Source organism: Sylvia atricapilla, chromosome 3 (assembly GCF_009819655.1).
Source record: "Sylvia atricapilla isolate bSylAtr1 chromosome 3, bSylAtr1.pri, whole genome shotgun sequence".
Classification (NCBI taxonomy): Eukaryota; Metazoa; Chordata; class Aves; order Passeriformes; family Sylviidae; genus Sylvia; species Sylvia atricapilla.
Window position 1 is genome coordinate 48,237,525 of NC_089142.1, and position 24,382 is coordinate 48,261,906.

Here is a 24,382-nt window from a genome sequence, read left to right on the forward strand (position 1 = left end):
TTTGTAAACTTTACTGGTCCACTAGCATTTAGTGCAAACCTGTGAGAAATAACTTCACATTTTAGGTCTTCAAACAATGTGAAAATCCAAAATTCCTGGAAGAAAGAAAAATTACCTGTGAAATGAGGGATTTACCAGTGTGACTTTACAGGGCGAAAAACATTGTTTGACACATTTAACATATGCATAAACGATACGTGATAGAACTAAGGACTTTTATTCGTCCTTATTCTCCATGAGGTTTTGTTCATCTTTATTCTCCACATAATTGTTTTCATCTGTAGAATTCAAAAGAAGTAGATGATTAGACAACCTCATAAAGAGTTACCTTGTGATTTGATTCGTAACCAATTTCAAAATTGAAATTGAGGCAATTTGTAGTAAAGCAAAAATAAAATTCTGTATGGTGCATTCCTAGCTGAGCGAGAGCTGGCAACGGATGCAGAAAGCTTCCCTTCAGCATAGTTTCCATGAATCTGTATGTGCTGGTTTTGATTAGGGAGCTTTAGAGTTCTCTTGTGTGTTCTCCAAAATGTCAAGCTTTTATTAAGGTTAGTCTGTGGAACTGTTTTTTGCAGAAAGCACATTTTGCTTTTTGTACTGCAGATCTGCTATTGGAAGCAAGTAGTGAAAGGAGCCCTAGAAATGAGCTGAGAACACATGGAGGAATCATAACCAAAGCCTGACCTAAGATCTGCTTCAGTTTGATATGATAGTTGATCTCTGCCTCAATTTCCCAGTTTCTAAATACTGCAGCTTACCCAAAGTTTATGAAGCACCCAGGAGAACTGCAAAGTGGTAAGTAGCAGAGGAGATGTGCAACAAACAGCAGATGTGGATTTATCACACATGGGGTAATTATTGAGTGTGTAGAGAGTCACCTTGTTCAGGAGCTGCTCTGCTTCTCCCACCAAATACAGGGAAATAATAGGTCAGAGAATACAAAAATGGACATTTCTGGGCTGGTAAGCGATTGTGGGACACTGCATTGTTTAGGTGAGCCTAAGTCCTCCACAGCTAATGTTCCAAAAGGAATAACTTCTTGCAACCTGAAAGCTCAAAAACATAAGTGATATACCATCTTCTTCCTCACTGTCTTTGTTGTTCAATCTGTCTTTATTATTCACATTAGGTTCCAGATGTCCTAAACTTCAATATGTATGCTGCATGTTTTTCTAGGTAGAGTTAGCGACCCAGGACTTTTTCTCTTCATTAGCAAACATATTCATTATAATTTGATTCTTATCTGCTGTGAAACCACTTCATACACTATTACTGTCCACAGATTCCAGCTGCCTCTTTGATACTGCCGGACTAAGGCTAAATGCTCCAAGACTATTATTTTTTCTGGAATAATAGTACCAAGAGATTTTATCTGTGAAATTCCTGCATAGAGAGATCTGGCACAATGCTCTTGGTTCTCAGAAACAAGGTAAAGCACATTTTCATGTAAACACCCAAGTGGTTTTGCAAACCACACAAAATGCACAGATAAGGAACTGGAAAGGTAATCATAGATTGGTTTGGCTTAGAAAGGGACCTTGAGGATCATCTAGTTCCAACCCCTGTGCTAGGGACAGGGACAGCTTAAGTAGACCAGGTTGCTCCCAGTCCCACACAACACAGCCTTGAATACCTCCAGGGAAGGGGCATTCACAGCTTCCCTGGGCTACCTGTTCCAGTGCATCACCACCCTCACAGTAAAGATGTTTTTCTAATGCCTTATCTAAAGATACTCTCAATTTAAACCCATTTCCCATTGTCCTCTCGCTACATACCCTCGTAAATATTCTTGCCCCATCTTTCCTGTAAGTTTCCTTTAAGGCTGCTGTTAGGTCACCCCAAAGCCTTCCCTTCTCCTGGCTGATCAGTCACAGCTTTTCCTCATAGAAGAAATCACAGCTTTTCCTCCATCCCTCTGATCAACTTTGTGGCCTTCCTCTGGACTTAATCCATCTGTGTCTTTCCTGTGCTGAGGACCCCAGAGCTGGACACTGTACTCCAGGTGAGGTCTCAGGAAAGAAGAGAGACATGGTACCCATAGTTGTGGGTACCATGTCAAAGGCCTTACAGGAGTCCAGATAAATGACATTTGTAGCTTTCAGAGATTACAGAGGGCCACTAGGCTGGTCAGACAGGATTTTCCCTTGGTGAAGCCATGCTGGCTATCTGGAATCACCTCCTTGTCCTCCGTGTGCCTTAGGAAGTGTCAGAGGAATCATTTCTCTTTTACTTCTTCAGATGACTCATTACTACAAATCTTTCATGTTAGTCTTAACTAAATATACTTTGCCAGAAAGGAATAGTTTCCAATTTTACTTGCCATCTCCAGCCCAGTCTCATTGTTCTGAGATTTACAGTGACTTTTTCACACAACTGTTAGAATTCTTCCTGCTTGTTAGAACATTAATTCCTAATATTTTTCATTTTGTTTATTAAATATGAAGTAGTACTGTATCTCAACAAATCCTACAAGATTTCGTGTTGATTTTCATTATGGTGTTACCTGACACACCTGGCTCCTTAGCAGACCTTGAACAGTTTCTTAAGTCTCTGCCAGTTGTCCAAACCCTTTGTCATACTCTTTGTCCCTCCTTTGAACTCATCCATGAATGTGATCCACAGGGCCATGAAATTGTCCCCAGACCTCAAGAGTGAACTTGTTGTTACGTCTGTCTTCCATTCTATGCTCACACCTTCTTCTTCCCTTTTTTGCAATGTTTTTTATCTAGAAGGAATAGTAATAATATAAAATGCAGTAGAGACTGTAATTAAATCATCCTCATTGCAAAAAAAAATATTGCAAAATCACCATTGGGATTCACTGATGATGCATGAACAGAGATATGACTCCAAGGGGAGAGTCTGAAGTCAGTGTTAGGTACCAAATTCTTTTGGTGCCTCTTGAACATTAGTTTAAGCAAAGGGAAACAAAATATAAGGCAGAAAATATATCAGGAAAAAGGTGCATTTGCTACTGAACAAAACCACCCAGTGTGATTGTGAGTGTGTTTCATATTCTTTCATATCTATGATTTTAAATTATTAGTAGCAGTTACTATATTTTCTAAGAGAAAATGGTCCTTAACTATTTAATGCCATTATATTCTAATTAATTTTTTCTTTGATTGTTACTTGAAGTGCCAAGTATTATAAATAACCTATAATAATACTCACTATTTGATACATACAGGAAGCAATGCTGAGGTAGTGTCTTCCCTTACAGCCGTATTCAAATAGATCTAATATCAGTATGATTTTTTACATGTGTAATTAAATGCTTCTCTGCTACCATGAGATAAAAAGAATTTTTGGGTCAACAGAAGCCAGACTCCTCTCTCAGTAGTCTCAGATGTTAGCTTGTATTTCCAGAGGAAGTTTTTTTCTGAGGCATACAGTTTTCCTTCAAAATACTGGGTTTGGCTGGGGTTCTTCTTTTTAATTACTAAAGCTGAGCAAGGCTTTAATATCCACTTTTGCAGCTCTATTTGTACAGTTACTAACAGGCAGAGAATTACGTGGGTTTATCTGTTTGTTTATTTATTTTTAATTCCCAAATCTATTTTTCTGCATTTTGAATCTTAAATCTTAAGTTAGTCCTTAAAGGTTGATATAAAACTGCCCCCCTTCAGAGGGAGACAATATTTGGAACTGGAACTTCAGACAGAATAAATCAATAAAATTAAAGTAGGGATTTGAGATAGTGTAGTAAAATAGGAAAAAATAATGGAACTACTTATAAATCATAAATCAACCTAGTTGTATAAATGGTTTTCATATAAAAGTTAATGAAAATGTCTATTGTGTATTCCAGATAAATCAATATGTACAATAACTATGCATGCTCACGTCACCTATGCGATCGTTATTACCTTTGAAATAACATATTCTAGGAAATTGAAAAAATGAAAAGCTAAGGACCTTTGCAGCAGGGTCCCTACATTGCTTTGTGGGGATACATTTCTTCAGAATCAAATTGTCTGTTCCAGTTTTCATATATTTTTATACCTGCAGTATTAAGATATAGAGAAAAAAAGTTCTTTGTTTTTCTGTAACTGAGGATTAAAGAACTTTTGTTCTTTTTTTGGTCCTTGGGTTTGTTTTTTTTTTAGATTGAAGGCCAAGGTAAATTATGGCAGGGAGTTCTTCCCCATTACAGTTCAGTGTCAATTTTCAGTGGAGAAAAGTATGGTCCAAGAGCAAATTTCAATATGCGTTATTTCAGGAGGTATTACTAGAGAAACTTAAAAGGTTCAGATAAACTGGAAGACTACAGACTACACAGTGCAAAGATGCTTTTTGTATCTCACTTTGATTTTGATTGAGAAATTTTTCTGAAGTGACAGGTTAAGAACTGTCTGATGGCACTCATCTCATCATCTCTTTTTCCCTCCATCTTCTGCTTCCACCTCACACTGGTAAGAACAGCTGTGGACAGGTGCTTGAACTGAAGTGTATATTCCTGGAATGTTTATGTCAGGGTTTTTTTCTCAGTTACCTACCTTTCCTAACTTATTTTATTTGTATGTGGTTTCTGGAAAAGCCTCTCTCTCTCCATAATTATATAGGGATCTCTAGGAAGACTATGGTACTTATTTTAACATGGTTGGTTTTCTTAGTATTAGAATTTCCTTATTGATAAGGCTCTGGATCTTTTTACAAAACTAGTGAGATCTAGAACAAAACTGCTCTAGAAAGAGAATTCATTTCTTGTGGTACTATTTTGTACCTTTTCAAGATCCCACTTTAAAAAAAAAAAACAGAACAAAAATTCCTTACAAAATATGTGCAATGAAGAAGTGAAATTATGTATTTATATCCCCTTTACCCTTGCAGAGTAGAAGTTTCCTTATTTATAAATGCAATTAAATAAAATTACATTAAAACCCTTGCCAAATTTGCACATGAACTAGAATTAAAACTTGTAGGAGAACAATTTTCCAAAAAGTGATTTTTCTTTTCTGAGGAAAAAATGGCCTTGCTAGTATTTCATCATATCAGTGTTTCAAACAGAAAGGCTTTGTTAGTTAGACTGTTCCTCCTACTTAATCTGTAGGGAGCTGTTATTTTCAGTTCCTGTAACACAACAGTCAAAACCTTCTAGAGAAACTTACTTGCTGGCTTCTCTAAAAACACAACTGATTTTCTTATAAACAAGTTAACTTCAGAGAAACTTGCTGACGTCTCTAAAGGAACTACCAATTTTCTTGCAAACAAGTAAAGCTTCAATCTTATCTCTGCATAGCCTGTTGCTTGGCACAGTTTTAGCAGTAAGACAGATTTTAATAAAAGTGTAAAAGCTTTTGGTAAAACTAAAAAAAAAACAAAAATTCTTTTTTAAAAATTTTCTGCTCAAAGGATTCTGTGGTTTTTATATATGCCCAGAGCAATTTGAAAATATATTATTTTGTACTTTGGTCTTACCAAGCCTTACAAAATAATGGAAGAACAGAAGTCCTTCCTGAGAGAAGTAATTGTTAGTAATGTGATAAACAGTACTTATGAATTATAATGAAATAGTGTAATTTTTTTCACAGGTTGGTATCTGTATTTTTTCCTCAGCTTTATCTGTGGTGTTCTTCCAGAGCATTGCCAGTTTTTAGTACTACTGTTATTTAGTCCTCTGTATGATCAAACGCACATATGTTGGGATTGCTAAGCATAAAAAAGATGTATTACTGCCTATGTCAATTTTAAAATCATGTTTCAACTTTCAAAACTGAATTTTTCTTTGATTAGTTCAGACTCCCTCTCACCAACCATAAGCCACCCCAAAAAAGGCAAGATGATGTAAAGGCAAGAATGGGAGGGGATCTTCAGGCTATTTCTAGGGGAAACAAACAAACAAAAAATTCACCACTGCCAAAATCGCCAGTCAGTTTGGGAAGCCTTAACCTTTCATTTCATCACATCATACTGGGGGAATAATTTGTTCTTTATCATTTCCCTGCAGTCAGGCAGGTGACTGGCAAGTGCTGATGCACAGGCAGATGGATTTCACAGCTGCTTCCAGGGCACAGAGGTAATTCAGGGATGGCAAAACACACACTAATACCTGAGTTAATCCTGAAACCATGCAGCAAAATTGATTGGTCTGTACACAGGATTTTTGGGTGATACCCTAAGAAGGGTGCCCATAGGGTATGAATTTTGCCTCCAGGAATCTTGTAAGTTCTTGGTTTCCTCATGGAGAGAATATGCCCGTAGGGAAATTCTACAGCTTATCTCATCTTTGTTTTACCTTTACAACTGGAAGAACCCACCTGTTCAGCTCCCTTTGTCCTTGTAAAATGATGCATTTTCCTGTCCTGATCTCCCTTTTGGAAAGGAGTTTGTCTTTCTTAAGTGAGCTCAAAGTGCCATCCAGAACCATACTGTGTTTTCAAGTGAGACTGAAAAATAACGGCACTTTTATATTAATGCCCTGAGACTCTGAAATGGCATTATGTTGAATTGCAGAGAGGCATATCAGTGTATGTAGAATGGACTTGTTTTACAGTAACCCCCATGTTGGTAACCAGAGCTGCAGTTGCTGAACACATGAGTCCATCTGCATGTGGTGCCTACAGGCAGAGGGAGCCCAGCAGACCTGCCCATGGGCAAGATGAGGCAGGGGCAGGTACAGGCAGGAGCAGTGACAGAGCTGACAGCTCTACACATCTCTGACATTCTTCTGGACAGCTCAAAGGGAAAAAAAATACCAGTAACCTAATAGCCAGTGTAACTAGGTTTCTGTGGAAAGGGGTTAAAGGCTGTCCAGGGAAAGGCAGAAGGACAGGCTGCTAGCTGAGCTGTATGCACAGTTTCAGCTGGCAGGGCCTCTGGGCACTTGAAATTGCTTTCTTCCCCTGGTATCTGCCCAGTCAAGTTGATGTGCGCTGTTCTCAGGCTCTCTGGTGAGTCACAAGCAGGTCCTGGCCTCAGTGTGTAGCCAGCATTCACTGCAGGGCATCCAGCCGGAGGAGCAGCACAGGGTGGTGCCTCAGGAGTGGTGAACTGATGAAAATTAACCTGGGTGTAGGTGTGGCTCAGTTTAGGTGAATAGCTGTTGAAGCATAAATTTGCCCTCCCTTCAACTTCTCTCTTAACCTCGTGCTTCCCAAGCAAGAGCCCTATCCCATGGCCTGGGGTCTAACAGTGTAAACACCAGCTAAGCTGGGGACAGATCCCCAGGTTCAGACCCTTTCCATCTCAGCAGGTATAACCCATAAGAGGACACAGAGCAGATGGCACTAGGCAAGCTGTGCAAAGTCTTTCCCAGAAAGTGACTCTTTGCCAAAGTAAATTACCATCAGTTGTCATTTAAATGAGAATAAGCTTCACTGATTACTTTTCGCATAATCATTCAGAATGAAACCAGATGTTCCTCAGGCCACATTTTAAAGCTGCAATGCACATTTAAAGGTATGCAAGAAAATTCTCACAAGAAAAAGGATATTGATTCTCGTTAGTGAATTGGTTTATCTGAAATAACTTATTTTTTATTGGTGATGAGAGTATATTTCTGAATCAGAAACCATTTCCCAGCTGTATGGAAAAAATAAAGCTATATGGAAATTGCCATTCCAGCAATTTTAATATTGCCCCAGCATGAGTCAAGCTTTCATTGTTGTTTTTAAAAAGGAACAGTAACTTCCCCTCAGGAAGACTGCTCTGAATCACAGTTAGGTTTGGGCAAGTGTTTTAACAGAATGCTTTTCTGGGTTTAATTATTCTAGTTTTACTTGCTTGGTACCTTTACATTTCCTGATATGGCATGTTTTCAGTCTACAGCCAGGAATCCAGGTTGAAGTGTTATATGAGGCTTCAGAAGGAGGCAAGTCACGCTAAATCATCCGAGAAATTCTTTTTGGTTACCCAGTCTGTTTGAAATTGTCAGGACATCTCCTTTTCCTAGCTTATAAGACCTAAAGCATCCCCACCTATGTATGCTGCTTCCTGCTGGACAAATATTTATAGCATTTCTGACCTTTGAATGAACTTTTAAGAATCAATAATAGCAAAGTGGAAAGAAGGTCAGCAGCAGTTTTCCTTTTGACTGAGTGTAACTAGTGTTCATCTTAGAATATCTAATATATATTAGGAACTATCATAATCACATTTATGGAGTGTTTTTGCAGGAAATTTGCAGATTTCTTCAGCGCTGTCATGTAACTACCATCTAAAGGATACAAGGCCAGAGCCAATGGTGTCATTGATGAGTTTTTAAGTTGTTGTGTATCAATTTTTATGTGGCAGAACTAAAAAAAGCCTTAAAAGGCTGTGATGAAGAATAATTTTCTTAGCTGTATTTTACCACTGGACAAATGTAAGCGAATTTGAAACTGTTCTCATTAATGACTTATTGCAACTAGAACACCATCCATTTCCTTCCACTCCAGATTACAGTAATAAAATTGACACAGTCACCCCACATGTGATGGTTTAAGGCAAGGTTTGTCCATTCACAGATGTTCCCCCTATGACCCTACAACTCAAATATTTTAAAGGACCTTTCCTAATTCCTCAAATTTATGAAGCTCCTCCAAATTTGAAGTGTTCCCGTAATGAACTAGACATCTGAGTGCTGTTTGCTGCCTCCTTTTAAAGGGGAAATTACTTTCCCTTTGTTTCATTGCCTAAAAGCAAAGTTTCTAATTTAATTAAGTCCTTTCTTTCTCCAGAGGTGAGACCCCTAGAAAATGCTTGTGGCACTGTCATTTGCCTACCACTGGTTCCTGGCCAACTAGTTCAGATTGTAACTGTGAATTAGAAGCCTAAATTCCGGATGCCTTGAGTTAAGTGAGATTAATCCCATTGCTAGGGGTGACAGTAATAGCTCTCACAGAGTGAGAGGTCTTCTACCTTGTAATTAGAGTGAATTGTTGCAGTCAGGACTTCCCCTCATAGCATTCCATAGAGGTATAGAGGTAGCAGGCAGGGATTTGCTCTTTGCTGAAGCCTCCTGGAGTTGCTGTAATACATAGGGCTCCTATTGGCAAATGCAATGTCATTATTCTGAAAACGTCTCTCATAAAATCTCCATTTTTCTCCACTATTTTCCTGATTGACTGAATGGAGAGACAATGATAGATATACAAATCTTCACAAATTTCAAAAAACTTTTTAGCATCTCAAAAGAGTTGTTTTCATATGTTTCTATGTCCATGTCATTTGAAGGTTGTGTCTACTTGTGCAGCCAACCATCTAAATATGTCTAAAAATACAAAGAAAATGAAATAAATTTGTTGTTTTGACAATTTCCATTTACTCAGAAGTTGTTTGTTCAAAGGTTTTAGTAGTCAGGAAATAAGGATTTTTTTTTAATGGATGTTATCATATTTATTATTATTGTAATTATTGTTCCATTTGTGAAGAAGAACAAAGGAAAAGGCATTTCCACACAAGTGGAATTTAAATTTCCTTGTTTTTTCCTAGTTTAAAAAAACCCATAATATAGAATTGTTTTGTCTCCATTTCTTCAAATTCATAGATTCATAACATTAAAGAATGATTTAATTCCTCTCTCCACGTACCCATTTCCCTCTTTGTGATTCTTTTATAATTTCTTTCAAAGACCAATGTATTGCTGCTCCATGTACATCTTCAGTGCTCTTAAACATAATGCTGTCTTAGCATTCCACCATTCTTCAAAACTTGCATTTCAGCTTTCAGCACTCTCTAACCAGGTAGAAGTTGCTCTCTTCCTCTTGTTCCTAACATTTTAAGTATTTTGAAAAATTCTAAAAAGCAAGAGAAAAACTGAAGTTCTGATATTACTCCTAAGTCAGATCTAAGTACTCTATTGGTTTCTAACTGTTCTTTCTCTAGCATAAAATTAAGACATGTTTGAGACTAAATAACAAAATCAACGTTTTATTCAATAGGCAAAAGACATTAATATTAATATTTCTGATGAAATCGTATTTTACTGGTTCATTGAGACTACTATTTTGGCTTCAGCAAGAAGCTAAAAGGAGTTCATCTGGCAATAGCACATGGGTTTGAAAAAGCAGCAAGGTTACATGGACACTGGGACAGATCCAGAAACCAGCCAGAGACAAGACTTGAGGCAGAGTTGGGTGATGACCAGGGAGTTTCAGTTTCTGGTGATTTTTCTAATTTGCTGACACTGCCAGAGTGGGTACATGTTAATGTGGATTATACCACCACCAGCAACATTGGAGTTTTTCTCCACTCTTCATTTCTTTGAAACTGGATGATAACTGGAACTGCTCATTCTTTGTGCTGATCCAAGGCTGATGAACACCCTTAAGAGCTATTTCAGTCTGTTTTGTTGGGTTTATGCCAGTGTTTAAAAACTGTGGGTCATTTTTATGCATGACAAGGTACATGCTGTCTCTTACTGTCTGCTTTATCTCATGGTTTCATCTGTAGCAGATCCATTAGCTGCGTCTCTGTGGTGTCCTGCTGCAATGTTTGGGTGGAAAAGTCCATGAATTTAATTCCTTAGGTCTTCTTCTGTAGCTGGTACATATGAGGCTCAGTTGCTTCTTTTCTCCCAAATGTCTGCCTGCCCCCAGCTACCAAACACCTTGACTGAATCCACAGTCAGTACCAAAACTTGAGCCAGACACTGGAGTTTAATGTCAAAATAAACCAGCTGTGCACAGGCAGCTTCTCACACATCTCACAAGTACAGGAGGATGGGCTGGTCTCACTAACAGCATGCAATTTGGCTTGGTGATTTCAGAAAATGACGAGGAGCAGGAGGCTCTGCTGTCACTGGATAAGCCTGGTTGGTATTCCCAAGGTAATGCTACCCAGCTTTATGATCTACTGAAGAAGATGACTGGCAAGTTGGATCCCAAGGTATGTTACAAGTGAGAGTAAATCTTTCTGAAAATACCCTGTTTCAGTCTAGAATTCACCAGACAAACATTCATTAAAGTTATTAATGTAAGACGGCATCAAGTACAGGTCTGGATAGGTGAAAATGCTACTAAAGATGGTGTAACAACATTTTTCATAGTGAATAAATTCCTCCCTGGATGCAGAAGAGTTTTGAGTCACCAAGAAGAATGTTCCATCTTGTTTGCAGTGTAGTCTAAAACTTGTTCCAGTTTGGTGTATTTTTTTGGTATTCTTTCTACTGCTTCCCATCAGGCTATTTCTGTCACCCAAAAAACTCACACTTCCTTTTCCTGGTCCCAGTTAGGCATCCCTTTCCAATGCCCCTGGAGGGCAAGAGCAAGGAGGGTGTGTGGGGCCAGCCTATCCTTTACGGAGCTGGTTGAAGATAAAACCCCAAACTTGACATTAATAGGATCTCTGCATGTCTTGACCAAGTGTAAACACGGAGGAATTTTTATTAGGTCATTTTAAGGCTCTTTCTGTCTCTCTATGAAATACAGTTTATGTTTTCCTCACATACAATGAACTTTCTAATTTCCCTCTTCCCTCACAGGTTGTTTATTTTGGTGACAGCATGCACTCAGATATTTTCCCAGCTCGTCACTATAGCAACTGGGAAACTGTCTTCATCTTAGAGGAGCTTCTAGGGGACAAAGGTGCAGTGCCTGCAAAGGCTGAATCTGAGCCCTTGGAGAAGAAAGGAAAATACGAGGTAAGGGTTCCTGCAGATGTTTCCTGGAACAGAGTAAAGTAAATTACAAGAAAGCCTCATGTCACCTGCACTAAGCATGAACCTGCTTGTCTTACCAGGGTGCTGGCAGCATCAGCGTTCCCCACAGATGTATCCTCCTTGTTTTACCAGGAGGATGCTGTTCTGTCCCAGCTCAGCAATGCATGGGTCACACAGCATCTCTACCTGGAGCTAAGCCATGGATCTCAGAAAAGGAGTTGTATGTGCTCCCCCTTAGCAAGAACTTTTTTAGTAACAAGATCCCTCCATCCCACAAGGAGAAATTTCATGCCCACTTATCATAAGTCCAACGCCTGAACTCTGCTGAGTTCATGATGTTTCCCTGTGTGTTGTGGCCAACTGTAAACACAGAGGAATTTTTATTACATTGTTTGGAAGGCTGCTTTCTCTCTGTCTGAAATACGATTTGCTTGTGCTTTCCTTATATACAAAGAACTTTTAATTTGCTGCTTCCATCACAGGTTGTTGACAGCTGTGCTCAGATAAGGAGGACTGCTTCAAAATCTGGCCCAGTGCAGACTTACTGATCGTTACCTCAGATAAAGAATGTGATTTTCAGGTTGATCACACTTGGGAAGCAGGGCCTTAGTACTGTTGTCACCCTTTAATTCTCCCTCAGAAGGTGGAAAGTTACTATGGTAGTAACTTTGCCAAAGATCAAAGTGGATAGGAAACAGCACTGAGATGGATGATGAGGCAGCATTGTACCTTCAGCATGTCCCATGTAGGTAGGAACTACAGTCAAGCTTCACTCTCCATTTCGAGTGTCTCTTCATTTCATATGCTACTAAATAAATATGTCATTTTCTTCTAATTGCAGAGAAATACATATGCTTTTCACACTTTTTCTTTGTAAAGTATTAAACTTTATGTTTCTTCTTAAATAATTACTCTTTGTTATTAAAAGTTAACTTATCAATAGAAAAGATTTGGGAAGTACATTTATACTTGCTATGTTGTTAATCTAGATGTTATAAAAGTTCCTGGTTTTAATGGAGAAAAGGCTATCTTCAATGGGACTAAAACAATATAGGTGTGATATCTATATCTTTTCCTTTTTTTAATAGACATATCTCATATTTTTCCCCACTATCCTGATTTCTAAACTAAAGTCAGAAAAGGACATTTCTGAAATGTAATCATTGAAGTTTAGGCTTTTTTCTGGGTTGTAAAAATACAGAAATGAAGTTAAAAAAAATCAGTATCCTATCAAGAGAATGTGTTTCTCAGTAGGAAGCAGAGGTGAGGGAGGACGAGCTAGTAGCACTTTTCGGTTAATACAATTTGATTTAAATATTTAATGCTTTAAAAATAACTCAATATCCTCCATAAATTCATTCATTCTTTGACTGGGGTTCTGCTGCATTGCTGCATAAAACTTAAGGTTTGGGGGATTTGTTCAACATGGTTTCTTAAGCCTGTTCAATATCTGCTTTTGAAGCACACATTTTTGAACAGAAATACAGAAAGTGGTTCATTTCCTGGTAGTACAAAGAAAGAGTAATGCATTGGTGTGTCTCCGAGCCCGCGATGACGATTTGCTTTTTCCTTGTTGCAACTCCTCTGCTCAGCTGCTCACGGGATCCATCTTCTCTATCACAGCAGTTGTCAAGCAGCAAATTGAGACTTTTAGACAGGTGCTTGGCATTTCACTGACACTGTAGCACTCTTGATAAGAGATTGCACCTACCACACACAACCCCTGTTCCCTTTACATCCGCTTCCAGTGACAGCGAGCAAGCAAGGGAGAAATGAATTGCGTTGATTAAAGGAACCTGAACCAGGGGGTCCATGGGAGGTCAGTGGTGTTATTTCATTACCATGCTGTTCACTGGAGTCTGAACAACAGGTCACATCCATATCTCTGCAGTTGACTGGACACCACTAACTTAACAGGACTAGTTCAAAGGAACTCCCTTTACAAGCCTATGAGAGTTTTACTTGCATTCCCCCAAGGAACTTCTCCCATTAACCCTTTGGTTAAGAAGGGAAAGAAGCCAATTCAAAGGATTGTGCAAAGTCAGGTGTTTATGTAAAATTAGTCACAAACAGATTAGATTTCATCTGGTTAATCAGCCTTAGCATTCATTCACCATAAAATACAGTACTGCTGTAGATTTTCCATGCTATGCTGTGTGTGCAGAGAGGAGAGACTGAAAACTTAATACATGATGCAACTCTCAATGCTATCACTCTTTACAAAGTATTATTATTAAAGTAATAAATTATTGTTTTAATTGGCAATTGCATCTTTCAGAAAGAAATTATAAAAATCTGGTGTTACTTGTTTGACTAGTGTTTCATCACTAACAGAGAGGGGAAGAAAACAACCTCCTCACACACCAAGTGGGAGACTTGTGATTTCCATTTTCATTTGCAATTTTTGTCTTTTCCTTCAATTAAAAGCATAATATAAGCCAGATACACATAACTGGGGAATTATGTTAACAACTTGCAGTTCTTTTAACTATCTGAGTCATAACCAAATAAGCAAGAGAATAGCAAACTAAAACCTATTTATGCAGTTACTTGGCTCCTAAGTAAATTGCAGCATGCAGGGTGAATAAAAATACAGGGCATTGTGTTGAAACAAGATTTCTCTTCCTCCCAGAACTGGGGATTGGTTTGTTTGGCTGGAGGCTTTGGGTTTGCATTCTGTTCTTTAAATGTGTGATCAGTTCCATCATTGAAAACTCAAAGGAAAGCTGGATTTTGTCCCAGGATTTCGAGGAAAATTATTATAGAGGAGCTGTCAGTGTGTAAAAACCTTGGGCTACATAAATGAATGGAGCAGAAATCGAAGAATTAATTGGTGTGTATAGACAATAATTTTGTAGTTAGAAGGGAAATCTTAATTTTTACAATATTGCCTAGTGACTGGTTTGTTGTAGAAGTCAGGGCTGTTATCCCCCTGAATTTCCATTAACTCCCTTGCTGTGACCAAGGCTATGTACTTTATGCCTTTTGGCTCTGTTTGTCTCTTTATTCCTGTTTGGAACAAATCTAATCTTATCTTTGGCACAAATCTAACAGTATTTTCAGGAACAACTTGATGTGCTGTTCTGAAGCCTAGTGAGTTAAGGCAATATTCTTAGGGCACTACCCTGAAGTGCAGCGCATTTTATTTTGAATTTGCTTATAGTGGTCTCTGCTGTAGTTTAGGTGCAATAGTCATGGGTGAAATGTTTTATGTTTGCATGATGTGTAGGAGGGCAGGTTCTATGTAAAAAATCTCAGACCAGTGGCTGGCTTGTCCATTTGCACACCCAGCATAGGTGTGTGATCCAGGGACATTCCATTGTTGTGGTCAGTACAGCTGTGCTGACAGAAACATCTCAAATACTGTTACACCACAACAACTGTATTTTGAGCATTGATTTTTTTCTGGCATCAAGAGTCAGTGGTTTGTTACTACTTCAGGACAAAGCATACAATCATCAGTACCATCACCCATATCAGATGCGGTAAAGTATTCCTCATGCTTGCTACAAAGATGATGGCATAAAACGGCAAATCTGCATCTAAATAAGGCCCTTAAAAATACTAACAGCTTGATCTTTCATTCCTGTCTCCTTTACATCTTTCTTTCTTTTATCTCTTTACCAAATGTAGAAAAACTTCAGAGCTTGGTTCCCTGCTGATTCGTATTTTAGAAAGGTAATTTGTAAGCTGACAAATCAGTGTTACCCGAGGGTCCTGTTAACAGATCCTGTCTGTTCTGTTAACAGGCCCTATTTGTCTAGAGTTAGCAAAGCAAAGGTAGTAGTAAGTATTCCGGGTGTTTTGACTTTGTGGAAGGCCCTGGAATGTGGGAATTTCTGGTACCATCTATATTTCCCTGAAGTGTAGATGTTTTCTTTGACGTTTTGTACCCTCAACTGACACAATCAACATCTGACCTGCTGCTGTCTGACCAATATGCCTCAGAACAGACCCATATGTCTGGGGGATTTGCATGAGAAAGAGGGATTACCCAGCACTTTCCAGGATCTGCTGTCCTGCTGTGAGAGCAAATTCTGTGTCTGGGGACTGCAGGAGTGGCTGATGCATCTTCCAGAGCTCCTCAGCCCTGCTGCTGGGCATGTGCCTCCAGGCATGTGAGTAGCCACAGTAAAAGGAGACTTTTGCCTCATTTCAGGGACATACAGATTCATGGCGTGTGGTCTGTCCTTGACTGCGGGCTGTGATGTGTGCTGCAGGTGGGATAAGGACATCTTCAGGGCATCAGTTAGGGATGGAAGGGGGAGCAATGTCTGGTGTTTCCTAGGGATATGCTCAAAGTTTCGACTGCTCTTTCCAGAATTTAAATCAAGATTTAGCCAGCCAGACCTGCCCTGTCATGTGGAGATAAGCCAGCAAAATGATGGGACCTCTGCACCAGGTGACTTGATGACAAGGCTCATATCTAATTTGGTTTGATTTCACCAAGGGCTTGGGTTGTAAATCCAAAATTTAATTTAATTTCCTCCTCCTTAATAAGGAAGAAAATCTCACTCTCAAATCAAACTTCCACAAAAATCAGTTCATTTCATCAGGTTACATTTTTAATTGTCTACTGAATTAATAATTCACTTCAGAAAGCAGAAACCTCACATCTCTCCTCTTGTCAAAAAACAGGGCCCTGCTTTTTGTACAAATGCATATGTGGGCCAGTACAGCTGTAACAGCCTTAAGCGTTTCCTGATTGTGTCATCTGGCTGGCAAACATTCATCAGAGCATCTATACTTATTGGTAACTGGTGTAAAGTCTTGAAATTTGCATGGAAAGATAAGATTTAGTGGAGGGAAAAAAGAAAGTAACATGCTGTTCCTTTGTATAAGGCACGGAAAAAAAATCAAAAAAGCTCAGGGCTTCCATTAAATGCTTATTTTTAAACAAAAGATAGGAGGTTTTTTCCAATTTATTTCCATCAGAAGACAGAAATTAGTATCTACATTTGTTGAAATCAGTACTTCCCCCCCATCTATACTCAGAGGAAAAACACAGACTCATGGAGAGTAGCTCTGTGTTTACTGCTGTGCTCTGTTCAGCTGCCTCAACAGCTTCCTTGTGACCAACAGATACAGGCCTCTGTCATAAACACAAATGATTCCAGCAGATCTCAAAACTGTTAAGAGAGGGGTTAAATGGAGACTAGAAAACAAAGGTTCACAAACCTGGAGGCACAAACTATGGTATCTGTTCTGTGCTCTGCAGGTCTGAGAAGTTAAATTGTACACAAATGACTTTAAGAGATTTTCTGTAGTGTAGTTTTGTTTCCCATTTTTCCATCGATCTGTAGATGTGTCCTGGCATTCTTTTCTTATTGCTCATGGCAGTATGTAAGAGGTGTCAAGATGAACTGGTAAAAAGTCAATTTTCCCAGTGCTGGTTTAATGCTTTCTTTAAAACATAATTAGTGTAGATGTTGTTGTCTGAAAATATACATTAAAAATTTGCACATTAAATATTCCACAATTTTTAGGCAATTGAGTGTCTCTCATGGATTCTGAGGCTCTGTTTTCACTCATTCCTCAGCTCAGAAACAGATAACACAGGTGGCGTGATGCATTCTCTGCAGTTACTCCACCTGGCATCATGAAGCTCCTTTTCCTCCAGGAGGAGATCCCAGCTGTAACACAGCCTCTCCAGCAGAGAAAAGCAAGCAATTCACACTATCAAAAACAGAAAAACAGAAAAAATAGAAGAGCTTTTCTGAAAAGGTTTAAAAAATGTTGAAAGTTCACTTTTTATGTCCTAGAGAATCCATAAACACAAATGATTACAGCATTATAAACAGGAACTTGAGGATTTTTGGGAAGATTGTTACTGTCTTTATATTTTAAAGCCACATTGCTCCTGAGATACAATATAGCCTTCCCAGAGAATCAGAAAAACATTAGAGTTTTAAACTAAAACTCAAAACACACTTTAAACTAAAGTTTGTGTATAAATAAAGATTCCTCTTTTTGTTCAACTTACATATTTTTTTATTTATTTTTCTTTCAGGGAGATCAGCTCAAAGTTCCTTACTTTGTGTCTAAACAGTGGGGCTCATTCTTCATGGACAGATTGCCAGGCCTTGAAAATGCAGAGGAGACCTTAGTTCATACGTGGTCTTGTAAATGTATTAGCACTTACAGCACTATTGCAATCCCTAGTCTGGAAGCAATAGCAGGTAAGGAAGATGTTTGGGGCTTTTTCCTAATGAACATGCAGTATTCATAGTAAGTTTGTAGTGCTGTAGATACGGTTTTGTGATTACATGGATCTAAAACACATTCAAAATACTCTGTTCATATGATGCAACACTTAGCACTAGTGGCCATTGATTGCTTTGATATTTTTGCTTTTAATTGTTGCCTGATACACTAGGGGTTTTTTTGTGTCTGCAAATACTAGGTGTTTAATCAATTTCCTGATAGGGATAGGGTGCAACTTTTATCAGACTGTAGTTCCTGAACTTGGTCCCTACTTCCCTACTGTGATTTGCTGTTTCTGCTTTCAGTGGTGAGATACATTTGAAACAAACAGCGTACAAAGTTACATGGCAGTGTTATACTTAAAAAAAAAGGTTTCTCACGGATCTGGCTAGTTATGCTTCCCGTTATCATCTTGTTGTAACTTTGCAGCTGCAGTACATACCAGTGGATTTTGAAGTGACGGTGATGAAGATGTGCTCCATCTATAATTTTGCATTACTGAACTTTGATGATAACTGTACCTAAAGGAATAAACAAATCATTGAATGAATGAAGAACACAGCAAACATTTGCTTTCTTAACACCTGTGTTCAGCATCTTTTGCCTGCTTCATGCATAAGACCAAGGAATAACAGTTTTGTTGCAAGAGAGCATTTCAGGCTTGCCCAGCAGTGGCTTGTACAGCAGGACACGTGATAGACCTTTTCTTTGCCACCATATTTTACACATGTACTTAGAGCGTGTGGATATCTCAAAACAGAACAATTATGGACTGCCACAATTTATTTATGCTTCTGATATTTACCATTTTGCAGTCTACTTAAGCCTAAAGGCACAAAGCCCAAACATACCAAAAGAAAATGGTAACAGAATGATAACTCTTCTATAAAACTCCCATCTAATACCTTTTCCAGGGTCATGCTCTGGTTTGCTTTGGAAGTGCTGGCCAAGAGAAAACAGTCAGCCACTGAAACTCTGCCTCCCAGCCAGCTCCCCCTGAACCACAGCTCAGTTTAAAGGACAAGCAAGGGCCCTCAACCACAAATGTATGACGAGCTTTCCAGCTACAGATGAAAGGGTGCAAACCTATAAGGCCTATCTGGGCATCTAGTGAGTAGGATAGCTGCCTGTCATCAGCAGTGGAGCTCTTGCAAAGCCTGTTTCTCCATAGGAGGGACATAGTGTGCTGTCCCTCGCTGCATTGAACCAGTTCTGGAGCAGGGGGTCATGTCTGTAAAAGTTATACTCCAGTATTAAAGGACAGGGAAGAAATGATGTTTTAAACTTGGAGCTGTGCGCTGGACAGCAGACTCAAATTTGAAGGTATGAGAACATCTCTGCTTCCTTACAGAGAGCAGTATTTCTTGTTTGTTTGTGTGGAAGAGGAGATGTTCATTATTATGGATGTTAAGGAATTCCTGACTCCTCCTGAATACCTTGTCTAACTCCTGTCACAGCAAGCTGTGAGAACTCCTGTATTTCCAAGCCCTGAAGTTTTTGGCTGCAGCTGTAAGTCATATCTTAACTGCAGCTATTTGAAAATAACTAGTCAGAAGAGATCGAAATGGGTTATGCGAATTTGATGCTCTCCAGCTTTTCCTTTCCCATTCATCTGCTTTAATTACCAGCAAGGGACTTTCTATGGCCAAGCTGCAAACACTCAGGCCTTTCCTCAAGATCCCCTGAGCCCAAGCATGCAGCCAGGCTGCCACCATGCTGACCACATGAAGCCAGCTCCCAGCCAGTGATGTGCTGATGTGTGAGCTCAATCCTGCCTGGCTCAGCCTTGGCAGCACCTCGCTCAGCCTGACCCAGCTTAACAAGCTGCCACCTCACTGCAGCTTCCTGTGACCTGGGGGTTGACAAGGGCTTTTCTATCAACAATGTCTTACCTGGCTCTTGTACACCTGCGTGAGCAGTAGTAAGTGCCACATACAAGTCAGGATGCCAACAGCTTGTGAGCTGCAAAAATATTTGGTGAAATGTGGCAGATGGCTGCGCTGCTGACTAAGATTGATTCTTGTTTGGCTGCAGTGACTGTCTGTGCACAAAGAACAGCTTGGTTTTCTTCTCAAGACACATTGAAAAAGATTATTCCAAAAATTGTCCATCGTTACTCAATACTGGTAACTCACTTACACAATACTGGTAACTCACTTACTCAATACCAGTTCAAAGATGCATTAGAAGTTCTGAACTTTAAGCTCACATCTGGCAAGGAAGGTATTACTGGAGTTACAGAATGTTATACCACAGTTTGTTATCTAAACTCTCCTGAGAGTCCCTGAAGAGAAACTGGCATTTTTCTTTTGTGCAAGAAAAAGTATTATTTCATTTATTGTTAAAATTGCCCAAAGGAGACCTTTTGCAATACCTTCTGCGTACTTCCATCACTTTGGAGTGGAAATCAGATATACGTTACCCTGACAGTAAATGGTTAATAAAATAGTAGAAGCCACTGTCCCTACTCCTACTCTACATGCCTCACTCACAAATCCATCTGTTTCTCCACTTTCCTGCTTTTAAGTCTCTCCTCATTTACAGCTCCCTTACAGATTTTGAGCATTTTAAAGCACAATGATATCATAAGACAGATTTTCCAAACTGGGATCCATTACTGTGGGAATGTTACTTTAGAGCTCCCACATGGAAATTAAAAGGTGTAGGGGTCTCTCTGAAAAATTACATTCTGCATAAACCACAGTTTCCAGGACATCCTTCTCTACTTCAGAAGGTTAGGTATGAGCCAGGTAGAGAGGGATTACTCTTATCTTTCCTACCTGAATAATCTGAACTTTACCTTCAAGGACAGCGACCACTATTCTGTGACCTTGTGATCACATTTCCAGATCCCCATGTTAATAATGGTATTTCCTGCATCATATAGGTATTCCAACAGTAATTTCAACAATTTCAAAAAATACCATTTCAGACAGGTTTTTTGATTAACAGTTCTTTGATCCAAAAATATGATACGCATATTTCAAGCCAATGCTTTGCCTTTCAGTCTCACTATGTTTGGTATTTTTATAAAAGTGACACTTCAAAAAATTCCATAAAGAGTTTTAGAGCTATGAGGGAATTTTGGTAAGGTTTTTTTTGAGGGGTTTTTTTCTTCATTGCAAAGAAAAGGCTAAGAAAGTGGGGTGTAAATTGTAATAACGAGAACATAAAAAACTTTTTTTCTAATTTCCTCGTTCCTAATCTAATGTTCTAAATTTGTCTCATAATCTCTGAATGGTGAAGTTTGTCATAGGATTAAAAACTACTGCATGCAAGACTAGGAGATTGAGTGATTTTACAGCTCAAGAAAATTTCATTTCAAAGAATCAATGCAAATGTAAATGTTTTATGGAGACAGTTCATTTCACACTTTGGAGATTTGATAACCAAGTGTCATGCATGAGGATAATGCATTCTTTTAAATCTTGTGTGCGATAGGAAATCATATCAGTGTTTGCCCATATGGCTGCATAAGTTTTTTCTTCATGTCTTATTGTTATTTCAATTAGCTAGAACTAGAGAAAAAAATCTCCATTATAATTAACCAAAGCTGTCCCTTTAAAGATGCCTACAGATCTGTACCCTGCAACTTTCTGCAGGAGTTTGAGTCGTCAGTCTGCTTGCTGTATAAATATAATGATAAAATTGCCAGTGAACCATGACAAAGAAGTTCATGTTTCTGCTTAGAGCTGCAAATTATCTGCACAATGGAAAGCTCAAGGCAGCCGTGGCTGGGGCTTCAGAACTGGCAATGTGCAGGTTGCAGATACACGGGTCTGCCCTGCAGAGATCAACTACAGATTGCAAACTTTACACACCATCTTCCACATGTATTTTAAAGGTGAATGCCCTGGAGGAATCAACTGTTATCATGGAAGACATGAATTTCACTAATCATACTAATCACTGATCAGCCATATACTACACTAATGAGCCATATGATTCCTGTATCCTGAACAACATCATTTGTAATTATTGCTGAAGTGAAACAAAAAAAACCCTCATTTTTTTTTTGCACCTTAGTTCTATGTTTTTTCACTGACATTACATCACTTCAAGTAAAATCCAACTCCCTTTAAAATTAAATTAGTCCCTGCTGTAACCAGACTGATAACTGTGCTTTTATTCAAATGATACAATAATATGTAATTCCCTTAAACACATAGAACTATCTATATTACGCATTGCTAGTTAGCAGAAGCCTTTCATATTTAATGCCTTATTTTACAACTGTGCTTTTACTTGCCAACTTCAGTGTAAGACTGTATCTATACAATAGCATCTAAAGACTAAGTTCATCAAAATGCTTTGAGGATTTTAACTGCTTTGGGAATTTGCTGTTACAGATAATAGTAGCTGCTATGAGGCCAAAGAGGTCATTTTTATAATTAAACCTTTTATGCTAAAAAAGTATTCTTAGACCCAGTGGAAAATTGGTGCAAATATACAACTGGAGCATTTCTGAGGTGTCCTGGCCCTGAGGTTTTATACAAGTTTAAAAAAAAAAAAAAAACAGATAACAAAGATAACCAAATAGAGAGAAGATATGTGTTCTGGATGTATAAACAGCATCTTGATCTATGTGTCAGTTGCAAAGTATCAGATAATGTAAATCTGATTCATCTCTTCCAGGAAACCGGCGTCAGTGTTCTCCTTTTAGAAAAAAAAAAAAAAAAAAAAAAAAAGCCAAACACAACCAACAAAATAAATATGAAGCACCTATTTTTTCAGCTGAAAGTTACAGCTGAAACCAACAATAAACAGCATTTTAACCATAAAATATTATTTTTCATTAAATCAGGACTAGTTTATAAAAAGTCTTTTGGATCTACTTACTTCCCAAATGGTCTGAGACCTCATCTTTACCACAGGATTTGACTACTTAATAGTAATTTTCAGTGTCAAAAGGACAGTATTCAGTGTATTACAGTTTGTTCAGGCTTTCCTTCCTCCTTCAGAAAGGTGTATTGACTTGTGCCCCTGAAGACTGTGTCAATTCATGCATAACCCGAAAGATTACTTCCTAGCCAATAGCTGACAAAAATGTTCCTGCCATCGTTATTCTGCTCTATGAGATGTCAAAGTACAGGCACCTCGAAAAGATTAAAGGGAGAACTCATGAGCAACTCATTAAGAAAGGGGGAACCACTCAGTCATTTCTGCTTTAAAGTTATCCTTCAACTCAGGCAGCATAATTTCATTTGCAGGCTGTAATTAAAGCTATAATTGGGTTTTGACTGGATTGCAGGCTTATGGAGTGGGTTTAGATTGACACTTTATAAACGCTAGTTGTAATACAAGGTGTTGATAATTTTTGAGTGTGAAAATTAACAAAAATAGGTAAATCACCAATTATTCAAAATACTTGTCTGACCAGATTGAAATTCTACATAATCTGCAACCTCTCATGTGCAAAAAACATTGCTGGAAGCATTTATGTACTCTGGATTGGTGCCTAAAATATTCCCTGTGGATTTAGATGGTCACACATGCACAGAAATCTATGTAGGCCTTGTCTTCATGTGTGTCTGTGTGTGGATTTTTATATTAAGGTAAACCATGTTTGTCACCTCTCCAGAGAGAAAAATCAGGGAAAGGGAAAGAAAACATTTATTTTACAAGAGAGAGGAACATGATGAGATTAACCCATCTCATGAGTTTGGAGAGGAAGGTTGATCTTGATGAGTTTACCTCAAAATGAAAGTTAAGGGGTGTATCATCTCTGCATTTGTGTTAATATAGCTCCTTCACAGGAACTTCAAAATGCAACTCCTTTTTTTTTTTTTTTTTTTTTTTTTTTTTTTTTTTTTTTTTTTTTTTCCATCAGTCAGAAATGCCTGTCAGCTCAAACAATTGCTTGTTTCCAGGCTAACTTCTTGAACCTACCTCAGAAGCCCTTCCTCCTGCTCTAAGATCCAGAATGGTCATTCACACAGAAATTAATTAACAGATCCCTGAAAGACTAACACATCCTGGTAGGATTTTGGCATCCTCTCAAGATTTTTTTAAGATTAATTCTTCACCTAGATATTTAAAAATATTACAGTCCAACATTTTCTTCTGATCAGTTCCTGATCAAGCAGAAAACCAAATAGGGCTATTTTTTTACAAGACTTTCAAAAACCACTGCTTAAACTAAAACAAAAATGAGAGCCATTTCCCTCACATAGAAATAATGAGTTTTCTCATGAAAACCCAAAACAGCAAAGGAATTTCTAAGGCTTTCCTTCACTGCAGACTCTTATCAGGCTCAGCTGCGAGTTAGTGCACGCCTTGTGCACAGCTGTTTTGTTCAGGAAGGGGTCAGTGGTCCCTTGGCCATAGGGTAGACCCAAAGTAATGTGACTTGTTATTCCCAAGGTAATTACAGTAAAATTGCACACCACAAGCAATCGCAGCAGCCACCATGGGACAGTCATTCCATTTCCTCAGGCACTCGTCCATCTGCAAAACTGGGAGTGAAGCTGCTGCTGCACATATCCCTGCAGTTTGCCACTTGGGTTTTGTCCAATGGCACTGTCTTCTGTGTTAGATACCACAGGAAAGTAACCAGTGACAAACCTCAGTGGCACTGAAGCTCTTCCTCAGGCC

At 38.6% G+C, this 24,382-nt stretch overlaps 1 protein-coding gene and 1 long non-coding RNA gene across 5 annotated transcripts in view; both read left to right on the plus strand.

Moving 5' to 3' along the window:
• Positions 1 to 24,382, plus strand: part of LOC136359053 (uncharacterized) — a 945,479-nt gene that overhangs the window by 108,119 nt on the left and 812,978 nt on the right. The gene's annotated exons all lie outside the window — the stretch shown is intronic.
• The window catches only part of NT5DC1 (5'-nucleotidase domain containing 1), a 123,282-nt gene that overhangs the window by 94,154 nt on the left and 4,746 nt on the right, over positions 1 to 24,382 (plus strand). Inside the window, exons 9-12 of one of the 3 annotated variants that reach the window (XM_066315304.1) lie at positions 10,694 to 10,812; positions 11,408 to 11,566; positions 17,595 to 17,763; positions 18,218 to 18,318. In XM_066315304.1, coding sequence (XP_066171401.1) covers positions 10,694 to 10,812; positions 11,408 to 11,566; positions 17,595 to 17,763; positions 18,218 to 18,243 — 473 coding nt within the window. In that variant the 3' untranslated portion in view covers positions 18,244 to 18,318. Of the gene's footprint in view, positions 1 to 10,693; positions 10,813 to 11,407; positions 11,567 to 17,594; positions 17,764 to 18,217; positions 18,319 to 21,390; positions 22,490 to 24,382 lie in introns of those variants that run through there. The other 2 variants (XM_066315306.1, XM_066315307.1) reach the window with 2 other exon arrangements.